Below are 22,609 nucleotides of genomic sequence, written 5' to 3'. Positions count from 1 at the left end.
ACAAACCCCGTTTCCATATGAGTTGGGAAATTGTGTTAGATGTAAATATAAACGGAATACAATGATTTGCAAATCCTTTTCAACCCATATTCAATTGAATGCACTACAAGGACAAGATATTTGATGTTCAAACTCATAAACTTTTTTTTTTTTTTTGCAAATAATAATTAACTCAGAATTTTATGGCTGAAACACGTGCCAAAGTATTTGGGAAAGGGCATGTTCACCACTGTGTTACATCACCGTTTCTTTTAACAACACTCAATAAACCTTTGGGAACTAAGGAGACACATTTTTTAAGCTTTTCATGTGGAATTCTTTCCCATTCTTGTTTTATGTACAGCTTAAGTTGTTCAACAGTCCGGGGTCTCCGTTGTGGTATTTTTGGCTTGATAATGTGCCACACATTTTCAATAGGAGACCGGTCTAGACTACAGGCAGGGCAGTCTAGTGCCCAAACTCTTTTACTATGAAGCCACGCTGTTGTAACAAGTGACTTGGTATTGTCTTGCTGAAATAAGCAAGGGCGTCCATGATAAAGTTGCTTGGATGGCAACATACTGTATGTTGCTCCAAAACCTGTATGTACCTTTCAGCATTAACGGTGCCTTCCCAGATGTGTAAGTTACTCATGCTTTGGGCACTAATACACCCCCATACCATCACAGATGCTGGCTTTTTAACTTTGCACCTAGAACAGTCCTGATGGTTCTTTTCATCTTCGGTCCGGAGGACACGACGTTCATCGTTTCCAAAAAACAATTTAAAATGTGGACTTGTCAGACCACAGAACACTTTTCCACTTTGCATCAGTCCATCTTAGCTGAGCTCGGGCCCAGAGAAACCGGCGGCATTCTGGGTGTCGTTGATAAATTGCTTTCGCTTTGCATAGTAGAGTTTTAACTTGCACTTACAGATGTAGCGACAAACTGTAGATACTGACAGTGGTTTTCTGAAGTGTTCCTGAGCCCATGTGGTGATATCCTTTACACACTGATGACACTTTTTGATGCAGTACCGCCTGAGGGAGCGAAGGTCCGTTATATCATCGCTTATGTTCAGTGATTTCTCCAGATTCGCTGAACCTTTTGATGGTATTACGGAGCGTAGATGGTGAAATTCCTAAATTCCTTGCAATAGACCGTTGAGAAATGTTGTTCTTAAACTGTTTGACATTTTGCTCACGCATTTGTTCACAAAGTGGTGACCCTCGCCCCATCCTTGTTTGTGAATGACTGAGCATTTCATGGAAGCTGCTTTTATACCCAATCATGGCACCCACCTGTTCCCAATTAGCCTGCACACCTATGGGATGTTCCAAATAAGTGTTTGATGAGAATTCCTCAACTTTATCAGTATTTATTCCCACCTTTCCCAACTCCTTTGTCACGTGTTGCTGGCATCAAATTCTAAAGTTAATGATTATTTGCACACAAAAAAAAAAATGTTTATCAGTTTGAACATCAAATATGTTGTCTTTGTAGCATATTCAACTGACTATGGGTTGAAAATGATTTGCAAGTCATTGAAATCCGTTGATATTTACATCCAACAGAATTTCCCAACTCATACATTTGTACATTCAAAACACTTCCTTGTAGTCTACACAACATGTAATGGTGGTTTTTTGATGGAAATGTTTTAAGGACTATCTTCCGAGTCGCTTTCCGACTGTCTCTTCAGTATACACCGTTAAGTGGCTCCACTTCAACAGTGTCCTCTCTCCGTCATCTTTGTTGTACTGGTAGTTTTAGCGGTTCCGTAGCGAGTTTATTGACAGATATAAGTTACAACTCTACAGTACTTTATGATAGAAAAGGCAACAGTGGAGGATGAATGCCCCGCAACATGATAAAGAAAAGTAAGAAGCTTATTGAATATAGTGCGAGCTACAATGGTGGACGCGCACACATTTTTGTGACTTATGCAGATAAATGGGTTGACTTGTATAACGCTTTTCTACCTTCAAGGTACACAAAGCGCTTTGACACTAGTTCCACATTTACCCATTCACACACACATTCACACACTGATGGAGGGAGCTGCCATGCAAGGCGCTGACCAGCACCCATCAGAAGCAAGGGTGAAGTGTCTTGCTCAACACACAACGGACGTGACGAAGTTGGTACTGGGTGGGATTTGAACCAGGGACCCTCGGGTGGCACACGGCCACTCTCCCCACTGTGCCACGCCGTCCCTTCAGATCCCAAATACACTTCAGCAGGTTCCAATTGGTAAAAAGTTGGTTTTGCATTATATTGCGAAACAAAATGCCAAATAATATGTTTCCTAATAGGTGGCATTCGAGGTCCTTGTCCACACACACCATAGTAATACCATTATTTCGAAGCACAGTACGTTTCTCCGACAATCCATCAAGCGTTGCGGCTCTGTATCTTATCAAAGTCATGCTAAGACATTTTGACAGATTTTTGAGCGCTGTGTGTAATGTTCTATATTCTCAATGAAGCATCAAAGTTTTGGTGTTGCTTGCTTACGGATACCTGCTAGCTTCATTTATTCAGCAGGCTTTAGTCAACCTGCACTGCACACGTATCTCTTATGTGTGACTGCCGTTTACTGGTCACACTTATCTTTACACCATCTACCAAATGAAATTGTTCCGAGGTGGGTGAGCACGAGCAGGATTAATAATACACACTCACACTTTGCTGCATGTTTCTGGACCATGCATCAAGGAACCAAAAACCAGGAAAAAAAACATGCAAACACCATAGAAAAATTAATGATTCCCGGAACCACCATTTATGCTTTGGAATAGACATTGGATATAATATTATTTGTGAGTATTTGGAGGAAAAATTGACTGACTATGTGTTTCTTTGTGCACAGTGTTGGGTTTTGACAGAGTTCCATGGTGGGGTACAGTGTGCATCTCGCTGGGCTGTGGGGTCATCACACAGTTGGTTGTCTGGTTTGTCGTCTGTCCGCGCCTTAAGAAGAAAATCAAACGTGAGTGTATATTCTCTTTTCAAAACAAAAGACTGTGTTTTTTGGAAGGGTTTTTTTTACAACTGTTAGCTTGCACACATTCAGCTGCTGACCTATTTTGTTGTTCTTGAAAAGAAGAAACAGGCCCTGCTCCATGTGAAACTCCTCTGATGGAAAAAAACACTGAAGCCAATGGTAAAGCAGTGAATGTGCCGATACCCCCTCAACCTCGGAGCGCCCCAGAAAGCAGTCAGAATGTTGCTTTCAACCTCGGAGGCTCGGAGGAGGCCGACTTAGACAAAGAGACCAAAGACCTGGATCTTAGTAATGGTGAGAAAAGACAAAATCTTCATCTTGCACAGTGGTACCTTTGTTTTAATGGGGATGCAGCAACTAATTGGTTTTACTATGACCTGGGATTAAAAACGTCACAGTTATTTAATCCCAAAGGTGACTATACGACATGTGTTTTAGTCCCCCTCACTCCCTATAAATCCCAGGTGTCAAACTCAAGATGTGGCCCCCCACTTAATTTGAATTGGCCCTCGAAAACCTGGAAATAATATGTTTCAATAAATCTTACTAAATGTATTCTTTCTTTCTATTTTGGGAGAAAAAATATATATGTACTCCATGTAATCGCAAGTAATGTTAACTTAAATATTGTTTAATTATGCAAAAATATATTATCAAACATCCCGACCATTTTTTGAATATAAATAAATTCTACTGATTAGCATTAGCAATTTTACATGGCAATTTCATCTTCAGTTCTAAATTCATTAATGAAAACTACGACTAAGATGCACGTTACAATTAAACAACTAGTGTGTATCAAATAGTAAAACATAACAGTAAATATTCTAAGTGGAGGTGACGGAAAAAACGGACGCCAGGTGGCAGTACTGTACAGAGATTTAATATATATATATATATATATATATATATATATAGTGAATAAATATATATATATATATATATATATATATATATATATATATATATATATATTCCTACTAATAATAATAATAATAGACAATACTAACAAGCTATAGAATGGTGTGTGTCAAAAACCCAAGAGTGTGTATGGTGTAAGACTATGTGTGTAGATTAACTGAAGTGCGTGTTACCAAAGTGTTGACGAGAGCGAAGGAACGACCAGGGGAACAGGCAGGTGATCCGGGATACAAGCAGGGCGTCAAAAGGTCCGAGTACCAAAGTGGGGTCGAGGATTGAGGGAGGCAGTCAGAGTCCAGAGGGAGATGCGGGGAAAAGAGAGACGCACAGCTCTCTTTCCAGGCGACGGAGGGTACTGCGGGAGAACACGGAGAGGCAGAACACAGGGAGAGCAGGATTGCATAAAGCAGGATGATCACTTACTGTACGTCAAACGAGAACTAAGTTCCCGCGAGGATCCCTGGGTCCACTGGTCTTTAAAGCAGCTCACGTCATCAGTCACAGGTGTGTCAGGCGTGGACTGCCACCTGCTGCGGCGGAGAGTGGGCGTGGTCCGCTTGATGAGCGCGGGGGCGTGTCAGCGGGTCCGCTGGGTGGACCCGCAGCGGAGGGAGACGCAGACTGCGCATGTGCCACAACATTTACAATATAAACCCCTTTTATGGCTCAACAAATAACTAGATTCTGCTTAATGGCAAAGACTACTTCCTGACAAGGCAACACACTATGGTCGATACAATATTGCCATCTAACGTCTTGGAATTGTAACTGCATGCAAAGTCTACTTTATAATACTTGCAAATCAGAATCAGAAACACTTTAATAATCCCAGAGGGGAAATCAAACGTTTCAGCACAATCCCATTCAAGAGCAAACAAACATTACAGGGAGACAGAACAGGATTGCTGACATGTCTGCCAAATTCCGGCGGCCCTTACTAAAATGGTGAGAAACAGGTAAACGCTGGGGGAGGGTTGAGAAGAAAAAAATTCAGTCTCAGCCTGGGCCCCTGGAGAGGGCGTCCAGACTGAGGCCGAGGGAGAAAAAAACTCATAGCCATGGCCCACATAAACATGTGTGTAAGAGGGATACATCAAAGAACACAAAGGACATTAAAGACATTAAAAGAGCAGAGCTGATGCAACCAGCCACTTCTACACACATCCACAAAAGTAAAACAGCAACAACAAAAATTATAATAATTATCCCCTGTGGTGACATCTGTGATGTTCCACGCCATTTTAGTACATGTCAAATTTTTTTCCAGAACATAAATGACCGCCATAACCACAACACCAGGGGGAGCGCCACATCCCACCACCCGGGTTGTAAATAATTCAATTTATATACACTGATGATTAACTTGTATGATAACTGTATTATGATGATAGTATATATTTGTACCATGAATTGATTAACGTGGACACCGACTTATTCGGGTGTTACCATTTAGTGGTCAATTGTACGGAGTATGTACTGTACTGTGCAATCGTAACAGGACTCTTTCCTCCGGGTTCCACTGACCACCAAAGATAGACATGACGGCGAGCAATTTCGTGACTTCGCTTTATTATTTCAATAAACCTCATTCTTTTGTCGGGTCGCTTTTCAGCTCCGCCTCCAACTGCTCGCTCTTCGCTTGCTTTTCAGCTTTACGTCATCTGCCTCTTGCTCCCGGTCGCTCTCGCTTTGCATGCGCTGGTTTTCCGCCTCCTTCTGCCCCGTCCTCCTCTGCTGCTGCCATTTTTATACAGTGACAGGGGATTACAGAATGGTGCCCAGCTGGGCGATCCATGCAACTGATGTCAATTTCGGAGCCCCGCTTCGCTGCTGGTCCGCCGGCCACGCCTCCTCACAGCAATCTACTAATAAAAGTTTCAATCAATCAATCAATCAATCAATCAATCAATCAATCGTCTGCTGGGCTGGGGAAGCATGGCCAGAGAATGGAGCAGACCCAATAAAGCAACCAAGAGAACCGACTCTACCCTCGGCCACCCACCAACTCTCGGTCAGTGTCCAGTGTCGCGTGGATGAGCGAGGAAGCGTCTAAGTCAGGGGTCTCAAACTCAATTTACCTGGGGGCCACTGGATGCAGAGTCTGAGTGAGGCTGGGCCGCAAGAAAATATTTCTTAAAAAAAATGTTGCATACTCCTCAGCATGTCTAGTTGTATAATGACGTTTGAAATTGTATTCCTTGTGCACCGCAACTTTCTCTGTGCAAATAAGACACGTCGGGGTGCCCCGGTGCTCAAAAAAGAAATATTGCATCTCCCACTTTTCCCGGAATTGTCTTTGCTCATCACTAACCTTTCTCTTAACTGCAGGAGTTGAAAAAGACATGTTTGGGGTTGTGGAATATATTTGAATTTAGCTGAAGCACAGAGAAAAATGTAAATTCCACAATGTGTGTCGTTCCGCTTTTCCTCCCTACAGCAACACGGCGGTCGGCAGATAATAGTCGGGAAAGTACAGGGATAGCGGGCGCAAAAAAGTAATGGAATATTATCCGGCGTCATATAGAAATATATGTAGTGTTCATCGTGTGAGGCAATGCAAATTAAACAATAAATAAATAAAAATAACGGTTGGACAGTTTTATTATTACTGACAGACAGGTTTCGCGGTGTGACTGCAGCCAGGCACGTAAGAAAACCCTCGTCTCCATGGCAACGTTTCTGTCGCTTTCACTCGTTTGCCGCTTTTCCACTAACGCAGGAGTAGGCAACCCAGAACGTTGATAGAGCCATTTTGGACCCAAATAACAAAAATTCTCTCTGTCTGGAGCCAATGGGAAGCGGTGGTGGGGTCACCGAGGAGTTTACAGTTACGGTAGCACAATCAGCCCCGAACGGGCTAACATCACGACTAACGTGTTACACGTCCGATTCGCCCAGCGACACTCTGTCGGAGTATCAGTGCTGGGGTCCAGTGCACCACAGTTTTGTATATTCGCTCTGTCCTTCGCGGAGTGCTTCGGAAGCTACGGGCCGCTCGTCTCTCCCACCTGGAGAGGGAGCGAGCAGGCGGGTGAGCGTGGGAGGGAGGGAGGGAGGGAGGGAGGAAAAGCGCATGTGGGTCTAGTGGAAAAGTGGCAAAGCGTTTCTCTGCTTGCATCACACAAGTAACGTATATGTTCGGCCCTTGAGAGCCATATACCACACTGTGAGTGGTAGATTTCTTCAGCTCCGCACACAACACTGTCAAGCGGCATTCATATAAAACTTGCGGGCTGCACTAACATTAAACTTTCATATTAAAGTGGGGGCTGCAAAATAACGTCTCGTGGGCCGCGTGTCTGAGACCCCTGTTCTAAACAGACCGAGGTGTCCGATACTTGCTCATTCAGCCAATACACTTTGAAGCTTGTTAATCCCGGAGCTCAGCGCTAGCGCTGCAGCCCTGTCTCTTCATCCGAGTCTCTCCTTCAGTCTCTCCAAACGGACTCTGGTGTGGCAGAGACCTAGCAGTTGGTCTCCATGGCCAAAAGGCTCCCGGGAGGCAGATCCAGAAGTTCACAAAAAAAGCACTGCAGAAGTCTCGAAAGTGCCACCCCTTGTCACACAATGCCAAAGGGTCCCGAACCAAAAGCCAATCAATCAATCAATGATTATTTATATAGCCCTAAATCACTAGTGTCGCAAAGGGCTGCACAAACCACAACACAAACCACAACGACATCCTCGGTAGAGCCCACATAAGGGCAAGGAAAACTCACAACCAGTGGGACTCACACCCAGTGGGACGTCGGTGACAATGATGACTATGAGAGACCTTGGAGAGGACCGCATATGTGGGCAACCCCCCCGCCCCCCTCTCTAGGGGAACCGAAAGCAATGGATGTCAAGCGGGTCTAACATGATACTGTGAAAGTTCAATCTATAGTGGATCCAACACAACCGTGAGAGTCCAGTCCAAAGTGGATCCAACACAGCAGAGAGAGTCCCGTCCAAAGTGGAGCCAGCAGGAAACCATCCCAAGCGGAGGCGAATCAGCAGCGCAGAGATGTCCCCAGCTGATACACAGGCGAGCGGTCCATCCTGGGTCCCGGCTCTAGACGAGCGGTCCATCCCGGGTCCCGACTCAGGACAGCCAGCACTTCATCCATGGCCACCGGACCGGACCCCCTCCAGTGGGACAGAGGAGAAAAAGAAAAGAAACGGCAGATCAACTGGTCTAAAAAGGGAGTCTATTTAAAGGCTAGAGTATACAAATGAGTTTTAAGGTGAGACTTAAATGCTTCTACTGAGGTGGCATCTCGAACTGTTACCGGGAGGGCATTCCAGAGTACTGGAGCCCGAACGGAAAACGCTCTATAGCCCGCAGACTTTTTTTGGACTCTGGGAATCACTAATAAGCCGGAGTCCTTTGAACGCAGATTTCTTGCCGGGACATATGGTACAATACAATCGTCAAGATAGGCTGGAGCTAGACCGTGTAGTATTTTATATGTAAGTAGTAAAACCTTAAAGTCACATCTTAAGTGCAATTTAAAAAAAAACCCACATGAACACACACAAAAGTACCAAAAATTGGTACGGGAATTGGTAGTGTGGGGGTTCAAATGTGACTCGTATCCATCCCCAATTAGAAATAAAAATCACTTCAGTCAACTTGAAGAAAGTTGACCTGCGCTGATTTATTTTCACAGGTCTGAATGGCCCAATGATGATCACGGACCCTAGCAGTGGTCGCTCGCACGCGATCCACAAAGACTCAGGTCTCTACAAAGACCTACTCCACAAGCTGCACGTAGCCAAAGTCGGGGACTGCATCGGTGACAGCGACACCGAGGAACGGCCCATTCGGAGGAACAACAGCTACACCTCCTACACCATGGCCCTCTACGGCATCCAGGGAGAGCCTAAGGGCCTGCAGGACGACTGGAAGAGGAGGTCCCGGGTGGACAGCTACAGCAGCTACAGCTCGGCCTTGACCAGAGGAAGTTCGATCAAGGATGCCAGTGCGACGCAGGAGGCCACTTGGGAGCATCCTCCAGAGGAAGATGAGCTCGATCAACCTGCCGTCTCATCGCTTTTTCAGTTCCTGCAGATACTGACAGCATGCTTCGGCTCTTTTGCTCATGGTGGGAATGATGTCAGGTAAGATGTTGACAGTAAACGTGGAAATATTGGAACAAAATGTATGGGGCTCAGTGTTTTAACACTTTTAAAGTGTGTGTCACGCCAAATTTCTTCCCCCCTACAAAAACCTTCCCCCCGGAAGACATTTGGCGTGACAGACCCTTTAATGCCTGAAGGACCCCAATGAGGGTGGAAGGACCTTAAAGCAGCCCACACGCCTGCCTGTTTTAAAAGCATTATAATTGGCTGATTGTGATTGGTAAAAAATAACGGTAAGGAAAAAATATTAGCATTCCAGCATGCGAACATTTCAAGCTATTTTTGCTTCGCTAATTTTGCAGCTGTAACCCTTAAGAATCATATAACTTGCTTAAAGCAGCCCACACAGCCGCCTGTTTTAAAAGCATTATAATTGGCTGATTGTCATTGGTAAAAAATAACGGTAAGGAAAAAATATTAGCATTCCAGCATGCGAACATTTCAAGCTATTTTTGCTTCGCTAATTTTGCAGCTGTAACCCTTAAGAATCATATAACTTGCTTAAAGCAGCCCACACAGCCGCCTGTTTTAAAAGCATTATAATTGGCTGATTGTCATTGGTAAAAAATAACGGTAAGGAAAAAATATTAGCATTCCAGCATGCGAACCTTTCAAGCTATTTTTGCTTCGCTAATTTTGCAGCTGTAACCCTTACGAGTCATATAACTTGCTTAAAGCAGCCCACACAGCTGCCTGTTTTAAAAGCATTATAATTGGCTGATTGTCATTGGTAAAAAAATAACGGTAAGGGAAAAATATTAGCATTCCAGCATGCTAACCTTTCAAGCTATTTTTGCTTCGCTAATTTTGTATCTTTAACCTTCGTCTTGTGTTAGGGTCGGCACCGACCCGTTTTAGTTTTTAAATGCATAAAAGAACCACATCAATTTATTTTTATGCATCAAGGCTTTTTGACTTTGTCAGGAACCTCTATTTCAACAAAATAAAACTTGTTTTTTTTGGTTCACTAATTTATAAAATGCTCTGGTTGAAATTATGACCTTGGTGTTGTTAGGGTCGGTTTTGACCCAGTTATAAAAATAAGACTATAAAGCAATAAGTAGAGCCAAAACTGAACACACTGACGGCCAGCTCCTCTCCCAATCATGCGAGCTTTAGTGGATTCTCATTTTACCTTGTTATCCAGTACAAAAACAAACAAAATGTATGTGGTTCTTTTATGCATTTAAAAACTAAAATGTCCTGACATTTGAGGTCAATTCAGTATAGAGTTTTTACTATGTTAAAATTATTAAAATGAAAAAATAAATAAAGCAAATTTATTGAAGAGATGTGTTCTAATACCCCTCAGTAATGGTCAGGTAACACAACAACCTTTTTTTTATTTATACGATACTCTTGAGGTTCGTTTTACTATTTGTTTCAATTGAAATCGAGGGGTATACTGACAAATAAAAGGCCCAATGGCCCACACCAAAAATATTAAAACCAATATTTTCATGGATAGGGAAACCTAACGAGGTAACCAAGAGATGAGAAACAAATTGGATGATAGATAATTGTTTTTAGTGTATTTTACAGCTGATTTAAGACATGGGTCAAAACCGACCCGTTAACATAAGAGATGGTAACAGAAAGCTAACACAAGAGGAAGGTTAACCCTTAAGAGTCATATAACTTGGTATTATCACGCCCTCATTGGGGTACTTCAGGCATTAAAGGGTCTGTCGCGCCAAATGTCTTCCGGGGGGAAGGTTTTTGTAGGGGGGAAGAAATTTGGCGTGACAGTGTCTCATGGGGTCATTTTAATACTGTTGTAGAGTATAGTAATTACTGCAATTGGATAGTTTAAAGTTTAAGATATGAATTCTCTCATTTGTCATTTATTCATTCTTATAGTGGGATTTAGACATACTAAAACAAGTTGCAAAATCAACACTCGTCGGCGGTCACTCGAACGAGTATGACGATCCTAGGGTGTATCCCTTTATGGAGGATGCCTGTGCGTGACTTTGTTTGAAGGCCTACTGAAACCCACTACTACCCACCACGCAGTCTGATAGTTTAAATATCAATGATGAAATATTAACATTTCAACACATGCCAATACGACCTTTTTAGTTTACTAAATTGCAATTTTAAATTTCCCGGAAGTTTCTTCTTGAATGATGACTTTCACGCGTGATGTCACGGACTGTTAGGAAATACGAGCGGTGCACACAAAAACAGCTAAAAGTCGTCTGCTTTAACGGCATAATTACACGGTATTTTGGAGATCTGTGTTGCTGAATCTTTTGCAATTTGTTCAATTAATATTGGAGAAGTCACAGTAGAAAGATGGAGTTGGGAAGCTTTAGCCTTTAGCCACACAAACACACGGTGATTCCTTGTTTAGAATTATTTGGAACATCCCACAGGTGAAAAAAATCTTCAATTAAGGACACTTATTACATATGTCTGGCTTGTGAATGAATTAACAGATGTGGAGTTATGTAGTAAACAAAGAAGGTGAAATAAATGAGAACATATTTTATATTCTAGCTTCTTCCAAATAGCCACCCTTCAATCTGATTACTGCTTTGCAGACTCTTGGCATTCTCTCGATGAGCTTCAAGCACACCTGCGAATTGAAAACCATTTCAGGTGACCAACTCTTGAAGCTCATCGAGAGAATGCAACTAGTGTGCAAAAAAGTATTCAGAGCAAAGGGTGTCTATCTTGAAGAAATTAGAATAGAAAACATGTTTTCATTTATTTCACCTTTTTTTGTTAAGTACATAACTCCACGTGTTCAGTCATAGTTTGATGCCTTCAGTGACAATCTACACTGGAAATAGTCATGAAAATAAAGCAAATGCATTGAATATATATAAATACATTTTCAATTGAATGCACTACAAAGACAAGATATTTGATGTTCAAACTCATAAACTTTATTTTTTTTTTTGCAAATAATAATTAACTTAGAATTTCATGGCTGCAACACGTGCCAAAGTAGTTGGGAAAGGGCATGTTCACAACTGTTTTACATCACCTTTTCTTTTAACAACACTCAATAAACCTTTGGGAACTAAGGAGACACATTTTTGAAGCTTTTCAGGTTGAATTCTTTCCCATTCTTGTTTTATGTACAGCTTAAGTTGTTCAACAATCTGGGGTGTCCGTTGTGGTATTTTAGGCTTCATAATGCGCCACACATTTTCAATGGGAGACAGGTCTAGACTACAGGCAGGCCAGTCTAGTACCCGAAATCTTTTACTATGAAGCCACGCTGTTGTAACAAGTGACTTGGTATTGTCTTGCTGAAATAAGCAAGGGCGTCAATGATAAGGTTGCTTGGATGGCAGCATATGTTGCTCCAAAACCTGTATGTACCTTTCAGCATTAATGGTGCCTTCACAGATGTGTAAGTTACCCATACCTTGGCCACTAATACACCCCCATACCATCACAGATCCTGGCTTTTCAACTTTGCACCCACAACAGTCCTGATGGTTCTTTTCCTCTTATGTCCGGAGGACACGGCGTTGATCGTTTCCAAAAAACAATTTGAAATGTGGACTCGTCAGACCACAGAACACTTATCCACTTTTCCGCAGTCCATCTTAGCTGAGCTCAAGCCCAGATAAGCTGGTGGCGTTTCTGGGTGTCGTTGATAAATGGCTTTCACTTTGCATAGTAGAGTTTTAACTTGCACTTACAGATGTAGCGACAAACTGTAGTTACTGACAGTGGTTTTCTGAAGTGTTCCTGAGCCCATGTGGTGATATCCTTTACACACCGATGTCGCTTTTTGATGCAGTACCGCCTTAGGAAACGAAAGTCTGTTATATCATCGCTTATGTTCGGTGATTTCTCCAGATTCTCTGAACCTTTTGATGGTATTACGGAGCGTAGATGGTGAAATCCCTAAATTTCTTGCAATTGCACTTTGAGAAACGTTGTTCTTAAACCGTTTGACTATTTGCTCACGCATTTGTTCACAAGGTGGTGACCCTCGCCCCATCCTTGTTTGTGAATGACTGAGCATTTCACGGAAGCTGCTTTTATACCCAATCATGGCACCCACCTGTTTCCAGTGAGCCTGCACAGCTGTGGGCTGTTCCAAATAAGTGTTTGATGAGCATTCCTCAGCTTTATCAGTATTTATTGCCACCTTTCACAACTTCTTTGTCACGTGTTGCTGGCATCAAATTCTAAAGTTAATGATTATTTGCACAAAAAAAAAATGTTTAGCAGTTTGAACATCAAATATGTTGTCTTTGTAGCATATTCAACTGAATATGGGTTGAAAATGATTTGCAAGTCATTGTATTCCGTTTATATTTACATCTAACACAATTTCCCAACTCATATGGAAACTGGGATTGTATATTTTACATTTGTATCATTGTATTATTTGTATTTTCTCCCCTAGCAATGCCATCGGTCCACTTGTGGCACTGTGGCTTCTATACGAGAGTGGTTCTGTGGATTCCAATACACCGACACCAATCTGGCTACTGCTTTATGGCAGTGTAGGCATTTGCACGGGGCTCTGGGTGTGGGGTCGCAGGGTCATCCAGACCATGGGAAAAGACCTCACTCCCATTACACCATCTAGGTATGACACACACACAAAAAAATTGCTTCCCTCATAATGTGACGCTTTTAAAGCACGACGGCATATTTTGTTCCATTTTAGTGGCTTCAGCATCGAGTTAGCCTCCGCCCTCACAGTTGTTGTGGCGTCCAATGTTGGTCTTCCAGTCAGCACAACACACTGCAAGGTACTGGAATCACTCAATATGGCAATTAAAGGGGAACATTATCACCATTTCTGAAGGGTTAAAACCAATAAGAATCAGTTCCCAGTGGCTAATTTTATTTTTCGAAGTTTTTATCCAAATTTTACCCATCACGCAATATCCCGAAAAACGGCTTCAAAGTCCCTGATTTTCACCATCGGTATATCCACCCGTCTATTATCCTGTGACGTCACAGCGTGAAACCACCAGAAACAAACATGGTGGATAGCACAGAAAGGTATAACATAGTAGCTCTGATTCAGACTCGGATTTCAGCGGCGCAAGCGATTCAACAGATTACGCATGTATTGAAACGGATGGTTGGAGGCAGGTAGCGAAAACAAAATTGAAGAAGAAACTGAAGCTATTGAGCCATATCGCTTTGAACCGTATACAAGCAAAACCGACACGAAAGACAGCGACACGGGAGGAAGCGAGGACGAATTTGGCGATTGCCTTCCAACCAACGATTGGTATGTGTTTGTTTGGCATTAAATGTGGGTGGAGGGAAAGCTCAAATATAGCTACAAATGAGGCATAATGATGCAATATGTACATACGGCGAGCCTAAATAGCATGTTAGCATCGATTAGCTTGCAGTATTGCCGTGACCAAATTTGTTTGATTAGCACACTCCACATATGTCAATAACATCAACAAAACTCACCTTACAAGTTTACAAGTTTATTCACAATACCATATAACATTTACAATAGTGGTGAATATCATCATTTAAAGATGTTGGTACGTGAAAGGGTTCCCCAAATAAGCTAGAAGAAGCTTTTGACAGGGGGTCCAAAGGACAATATATACATGGAAAGATAAAATATGGTAGCAAGCACAACAAGAAAAAACAAAAACAAAACAACAGCAACGCTATATGATAAACACAAGATAATAGTACTAAAGCAAGCATACACATACGTACATACATTCATACAACCATGCAAAACCCAACAGTAGACTACCCCACATGAGGCATTAGAGATAGGTGGTTAATAGGTAATTTTTCAGTTTCTTTTTGAAGTTGGAGAATGGATACAGCATTTTGAGGTTCTCATTAAGCTGGTTCCAAATCTTTGGTCCCCTGCATACCACACTGTGAGCGGTACAAGACAGTAGACGATGTTTACCTGTTATCAGATCTAAGTTACGAGTGTTCAATCAATCAATCAATGTTTATTTATACAGCCCCAAATCACAAATGTCTTAAAGGACTGCACAAATCATTACGACTACAACATCCTCGGAAGAACCCACAAAAGGGCAAGGAAAACTCACACCCAGTGGGCAGGGAGAATTCACATTCAGTGGGACGCCAGTGACAATGCTGACTATGAGAAACCTTGGAGAGGACCTCAGATGTGGACAACCCCCCCCCCCTCTAGGGGACCGAAAGAGTGTTGTGGGCATGCTGGCGATGGTAGATAGGAACCAAACTACAGAGCCTAAGAATCAGCCTGTAAATGACTTGATAGGTTAAACAAGCATTTTGATAAATATTGAACTCTGTCAGTCTTAAGAGATCAATCAATCAATCAATGTTTACTTATATAGCCCTAAATCACTAGTGTCTCAAAGGGCTGCACAAACCACTACGGCATCCTCGGTAGGCCCACATAAGGGCAAGGAAAACTCACACCCAGTGGGACATCGGTGACAATAATGACCCAGTGGGACGTCGGTGACAATGATGACTATGAGAACCTTGGAGAGGAGGAAAGCAATGGATGTCGAGCGGGTCTAACATGATACTGTGAAAGTTCAATCCATAATGGATCCAACACAGTCGCAAGAGTCCAGTCCAAAGTGGATCCAACACAGCAGCAAGAGTCCCGTTCACAGCGGAGCCAGCAGGAAACCATCCCAAGCGGAGGCGGATCAGCCGCGCAGAGATGTCCCCAGCCGATACACGGGGGAGCAATACATGGCCACCGGATCGGACCCCCTCCACAAGGGAGAGGGGGACATAGGAGAAAAAGAAAAGAAACGGCAGATCAACTGGTCTAAAAAGGGAGTCTATTTAAAGGCTAGAGTATACAAATGAGTTTTAAGGTGAGACTTAAATGCTTTTACTGAGGTGGCATCTCGAACTGTTACCGGGAGGGCATTCCAGAGTACTGGAGCCCGAAATGAAAAAGCTCTATAGCCCGCAGACTTTTTTTGGGCTTTGGGAATCACTAATAAGCCGGAGTCCTTTGAACGCAGATTTCTTGCCGGGACATATGGTACAATACAATCGGCAAGATAGGATGGAGCTAGACCGTGTAGTATTTTATACGTAAGTAGTAAAACCTTAAAGTCACATTTTAAGTGCACAGGAAGCCAGTGCAGGTGAGCCAGTACAGGCGTAATGTGATCAAACTTTCTTGTTCTTGTCAAAAGTCTAGCAGCCGCATTTTGTACCAACTGTAATCTTTTAATGCTAGACATGGGGAGACCCAAAAATAATACGTTACAGTAGTCGAGGCGAGACGTAACAAACGCATGGATAATGATCTCAGCGTCTTTAGTGGACAGAATGGAGCGAATTTTAGCGATATTACGGAGATGAAAGAAGGCCGATGATATTTATGAAATGGATAACAAGTGGGGGCATTAAACTTGGACCACGACAAGGCCCGTATAATTTTCTTTTGCATGGATTCTAATTTGTGAAGTTAGGTAGGGAAGGTGTTTACACCAGATGATATTACAGTAGTTTAGATGTGGTTCAAAGAGTGTTTTGTACAAGGTAAGTAGAGCATAAAGAGGAAGTTAATGACGAAGGTGAAAGAACAGGCCAACATATTTGGATAATTTGTTTAACAGATGGCTAATGTGACATTTGAAATTGAGGTATTCAAAATTTGTGCATTCATGCTCAATGGTATAAGTTTGGTGGTCAAAATGAGACTAACAAAGAAGTGGCATAAATCACGTCTTAGCCAAGACATCCAGGGGTTGTACCTCGGACGTCTGCGGGCTCGTCTTCCGTAATCGCTTGCCATGCTCCGTCGTCCCTGAATAGCTCACGTCCTCCGGCAGATTCAGTGGTGGTATATTTGCCAATATTGCAGATTCCTTTGACTTTATCGTTGGAAATGCATCTGCTTTGAGTGTCGCGGGATATCCACATATTCTTGCCATCTCTGTTGTAGCATAGCTGTCGTCGGTAAAGTGTGCAGAACAAACGAGGGACTTTCGCATCTTTTGGCCACTGGTGCAACTTGAAACCGTCTCTGTTCGTGTTGTTACACCCTCCAACAACACACCGACGAGGAATAATGTCTCTAAGAAACCGGAAAACAGTCGAAAAAACGGAAACTAGCAGAGCTGATTTGACTTGGTGCGTGTAATGTGTTTGAGAAAATGGCGGATCCGCTTCACGTTGTGACGTCACGGGTCAAAGGTCATCGCTCCGACAGGCTATCAATTGAAAGGCGTTTAAATCGCCAAATTCACCCTTTTAGAGTTCGGAAGTCGGTTAAAAAAACATATGGTCTTTTTTCTGCAACATCAAAGTATATATTGACCAGTGTTAATTTTGTTGACGAAAAATTTTCGTCATAGTTATCGTCAAGGACCTTTTTTTTCTGACTAAAACGAGACAATAACTAAATAAAAAATAATTTACGTGGACTAAGACGATGACGAGGTGTATTGACATATTCGTCAACGAATAAAAACGAGACGAAAATGTCTGCCAGAGACGAGATCCAATCGGAACTCATTTCGTTCGGAAGAGGCGGGAGGAGTTGGGAAGAGAACCAATCAGAGCGACGTGGTAAGGAAGTTACGTAAACGTAGTTTGCGTTTGAGACTGACCCGGGAATGCGCTGCAGAAGACAACATGTCAACGCCGGGGAGGAAGAGGAGAGAGGACATATGGGGAAATTTTATATTTGACGTCAAAGATTACAAGACGCAGTGTAAGAAATGCAGCGCTAGGATTACGGGGAAAAACACAACAAACTTGAAGCGACATTTGTCTCCTCCAAGCTCGACTACTGCAACGCACTTCTTGTCAGGATCCCCAGCAAGAACATCCAGAAGCTGCAGTACATACAAAATAGTGCTGCGAGGATCCTGACGAGAGTGCGGAAACATGACCACATCACACCAACTCTCAAATCCCTTCACTGGCTTCCTGTTCCATTCAGGATTGAATTCAAAATCTCCCTACTAACTCACCAGTGCCTCCGTGGAAATGCCCCCCTCTACCTCAAGGAACTGCTCACCCCCAAATCCTCCACACGACACCTCCGCTCCATACAGGCTAACCTCCTCCAACCTCCACGGACAAAGCTTCGAACAATGGGAGACCGGGCTTTCTGCTCCGCTGCTCCCAGTCTGTGGAACGCTCTCCCTGACCACCTGAGGACACCTCAGACTGTGGATGCTTTTAAAAAAGGCTTAAAAACCCATCTTTTTAAAAAAGCCTTTCTATAGACATGCATGCTGGTTGTAGCCTTTGGGCTGTTTCTAGTTTTATATTTTATTTATTTTTATTATTGCTATTTTTTACACTGTGGCACTTTGAGGTTGTTTGCTCAACGTAAAGTGCTTTTTACAAATAAAATCTATTATTATTATTATTATTATTATTATCATTATTATTATTTACAGTCGAATCACCCCGAAATCCACACACAGGTACGCATTTTCCACAACATACAACTCACTCGACATTATCCCGTTTATTTCACGGCTTACTCGTAAAATACTAAATATGAGACATGATTTTCATCAAAATACGACTTGTATCGGTAATTTTTCCACTGTTTTGCTTTGACTTTCAGAAATTGAAGGGAAAGTTTACATATTACCCTTTAGTCGACTAAATCTACTGTAGTTTTCGCCGACTATAATCTTGTGATATTTTGTCAATTAAAACTAGACGAAAACTAAAACAATTTTAATAACTAAATTATGACTAAAACTAAATTACGTTTTAGTCAAAAGACTATGACTAAAACTAAATCAAATTTTGCTGTCACAATAAACACTGATATTGACCCTTACATAAGTCTGGTGATAATGTTCCCCTTTAAATGTGGGCTCGGATATAAACTCTCTTATCACATGGCCGCAGGTCGGATCCGTAGTCGCTGTGGGATGGCTGCGCTCAAGGAAATCGGTGGACTGGCATCTGTTCAGGAACATATTTATTGCTTGGTTCGTCACTGTTCCTATCTCAGGACTTATCAGTGCCGCCATCATGGCTCTCTTCGTGTATGTTATTCTGTGAGCACAGTCGATGCTCGACCACCAGCACTCTTTGTTGATGAGAAAATTGTTGTAGTATGTTGGTAATGTCTCTATTCTACTGTAATGTTCGTCATGCTTAATACTAAGCAGAATTATCAAGAATTCTGAAGAAGACTATCATACCTTATATTGTAATTTTGTATAGATGAAACTGTATAAAATGATCAAATAAATATACCTAATACATGTGTTAAATTGTTATCCAAAGCTATTAATTATTGTTCTTATACAAAATGTCATTGATGAAGAAAGCTTGGAGTGTATACTTGAGTGTACACACACACACACACATATATATATATATATATATATATATATATATATATATATATATATATATATATATATATATATATATATATATATATATATATATATATATATATATGCATACGTTAGGTCAGGAAAAAACACAGAGGCTATTTCATCCCTACAAGCATGTTGCACAGGTTTCTCTGCCCTTCAGGGGATTATTCTCTGCATTTGACCCATCACCCTTGATCACCCCCTGGGAGGTGAGGGGAGCAGTGAGCAGCAGCGGTGGCCGTGCCCGGGAATCCTTTTTGGTGATATAACCCCCAATTCCAACACTTTGATGCCAAATGTCAAGCAAGGAGGTAATGGGTACCATTTTTATAGTCTTTGGTATGACTCGGCCGGGGTTTGAACTCACGACCTACCGATCTCAGGGTGGACACTCTATATACATATATATATATATATATATATATATATATATATATATATATATATATATATATATATATATATATATATATATGTATATATATATGTATATATGTATATATATATATATGTGTATATATATATATATATATATGTGTGTGTGTATATATATATATATATATATATACATATATATATATGTGTGTATATATATATATATATATATATATATATATATATATATATATATATATATATATATACAGGTATATACAACAGTATATTCTCCTCACTCCATGCTGATTTTAATAGATTAATGAAGACATGCTTAAAATGCAGTCAGCGCCTCGTTATTTTATTGGCTTGAATAAAGTATATTGATTAAATATTTTATTTTTATTAGTTTATAATAAAAAAAAGGTAAAATTAAATGTACTATGGTTTAGAATGACAAACGAAATAAACATGTTAAGATTTTGGCAACACTAAATTGGCCCTAGTGTGTGAATGTTGTCTGTCTATTTGTGTTGGCCCTGTGATGAAGCGGCGACTTGTCCAGGGTGTACTCCGCCTTCTGCCCGATTGTACCTGAGATAGGCGCCAGCGCCCCCCGCGATCCCAAAAGGGAATAAGCGGTAGGAAATGGATGGATGGATGAATTCAAAACGATTGATCACTTGACTTCCGCCTCTGAGTGTAGTTTTTCAAGTGACCACCAGATGATGCTGCTGTAGCAATAAACCGACTTTCAGTTTTTGGAAGGGCTTACAAGTGCATTAGTTATTTGTATTCATTTTTCTTTTCTTTTCTTTTGTATTCAGGACAGTGCACAATAATAAAAAATTTTCTTTGAGGACTGTAAATGAGCCATTTTACATCTTATTACTTATATAAATTGCTAATTTACAACTGTATATAAACAGAAACGAAAAGGATTAAATGATAATATTACGTTTGAAGCTCAGAATAACAAAATAAAAAAACAATACAAATTTGTCAAGGTGATTTCATGACTGGGAACTTTGAAGAAAGTTAAATACATTTTTTTATATTTAATTTATTTTTAGCGCTCTCAGTTAATTTTTTTAATCACATTAAACACTATTTTTAAATGTTGATTAATCCCGAATATTTACAAATAATTATTTGCTCGCATGAATTAAAGAAACTTAAAAAAAAAAAAAGGAATATCTCGACAAAAATGCAATTTTATAGTCAGAATGTCAAACATATAGCATTTTTTATGTTTTATACTGAATGTAATTTATTTTCTCAAATTTTGGTAACGGCTTTGTCTAATCCCCTTTCTTTTGAAAGTACTTTTGTTTGTTTGTTTGTTTGTTTTTTTACAAAAAACGATAGAAAATGCAACATATTCAGGGTAATATCAAGCAAAATAGATCAAAGCAAGAATTTGACAATATTAAGTGTTGTTGTTTTTTCCCTTTATGGCATTGAAATGGTCAAGTTAATATTTTGGTAGCGATTAAAGGGTGGACATCCATGCTGTCATATTTCCCTTGTAATAACATTATCTTAACACCAGGTGGTACTGTTGTCCACTTGCACGTAACAAGACTTACCGTAGTCACAATAAGCGGGTTGAGAGGCCATCCATCCATCAAATTTTCTACCGCTTGTCCCTCTTTTGGGTTGCGGGGGGTACACCCTGGACAAGTCACCACCTCATCGCAGGGCCACATATATATATATATATATATATATATATATATATATATATATATATATATATATATATATATATGTGTGTGTGTGTGTGTATATACTGTACATATACATACACTCATGTATATAATCATGTTTCATCAAAAATATATTTACGTTGTTGCCCCAAGGGAAACTGGGTAACACATGGCACACTGACTGAGCTTAACCTATTGTTACTATAACAATCTACAAGGTTAATATAGTTGGCTTCTCTTTCTTCCCCTCCATTCACCTGCTTTCTTTTGTATTTTAAGTTAGCATTACATGTATGCCTTGTTCCATTTGAACAATTGTATTGCTGATAATAGAGGTATTTATTGTTAATATTCATTATCAATAGCGCTATTTCTATTGTTATGCGCATTGCTCCATTTGTAGTGTAATCATGTTCATTGTCATTTCTGTATTATTTATTTATTTCACTAATTGGTTTTTTGCTTTCACTTTTACCATCATCATATTTGTACATATCTTATTTGCTGATGTTGTTATATTATTGTTGTTGTTGCTATTTTTACATGGGTTTTTTTTTTTTGCTGTTGTTTTTGTCTCTCTGTCTTATCCCCCTCTTGTCCCCACAATTTCTCCCTCTGTCTTCCTTTTTGCTTTCTTTTTATCCCCTCCTGCTTTGGCCCAGCTGCACCAAATAATAATTTAAATCCATGTAATAAATTTAAATACAAATAAGGCAACAAGAGAAGAATCAGCACCTCCAAGTCCGAGTCCATGGTTCTCGCTCGGAAAAGGGTGCAGTGCCATCTCCGGGTTGGGGAGGAGACCCTGCACCAAGTGGAGGAGTTCAAGTACCTCGGAGTCTTGTTCACGAGTGGGGGAAGAGTGGATCGGTGCGGCGTCTTCAGTAATGGGGACGCTGTGTCGATCCGTTGTGATGTGGAAGGAGCTGAACCGGAAGGCAAAGATCTCAATTTACTGGTCGATCTACATTCCCATCCTCACCTATGGTCATGAGCTTTGGGTTATGATCGAAAGGACAAGATCACGGGTACAAGCGGCCGAAATGAGTTTCCTCCGCCGGGTGGCGGGGATCTCCCTTAGAGATAGGGTGAGAAGCTCTGTCATCCGGGAGGAGCTCAAAGTACAGCTGCTGCTCCTCCACATCGAGAGGAGCCAGATGAGGTGGTTCGGGCCTCTGGTCAGGATCA

At 41.1% G+C, this 22,609-nt stretch overlaps 1 protein-coding gene across 2 annotated transcripts in view; it reads left to right on the top strand.

Annotated features, from left to right (window-relative positions):
- Window positions 1-19,215, top strand: part of slc20a1a (solute carrier family 20 member 1a) — a 31,008-nt gene extending 11,793 nt beyond the window's left edge. Inside the window, exons 6-11 of one of the 2 annotated variants that reach the window (XM_061905028.1) lie at window positions 2,854-2,973; window positions 3,091-3,282; window positions 8,562-9,012; window positions 13,412-13,597; window positions 13,679-13,763; window positions 18,856-19,215. In XM_061905028.1, the coding sequence (XP_061761012.1) occupies window positions 2,854-2,973; window positions 3,091-3,282; window positions 8,562-9,012; window positions 13,412-13,597; window positions 13,679-13,763; window positions 18,856-19,011 (1,190 nt within the window). In that variant the 3' untranslated portion in view covers window positions 19,012-19,215. Of the gene's footprint in view, window positions 1-2,853; window positions 2,974-3,087; window positions 3,283-8,561; window positions 9,013-13,411; window positions 13,598-13,678; window positions 13,764-18,855 lie in introns of both variants that reach the window. The other variant, XM_061905027.1, reaches the window with a different exon arrangement.
- Window positions 19,216-22,609: the final 3,394 nt, after the last annotated feature.

This window comes from Nerophis ophidion, linkage group LG07, assembly GCF_033978795.1.
Source record: "Nerophis ophidion isolate RoL-2023_Sa linkage group LG07, RoL_Noph_v1.0, whole genome shotgun sequence".
In the NCBI taxonomy this organism is placed as follows: Eukaryota; Metazoa; Chordata; class Actinopteri; order Syngnathiformes; family Syngnathidae; genus Nerophis; species Nerophis ophidion.
The sequence above is the reverse complement of the archived record's forward strand: the minus strand, read 5'-3'. Positions and strand labels throughout refer to the sequence as shown.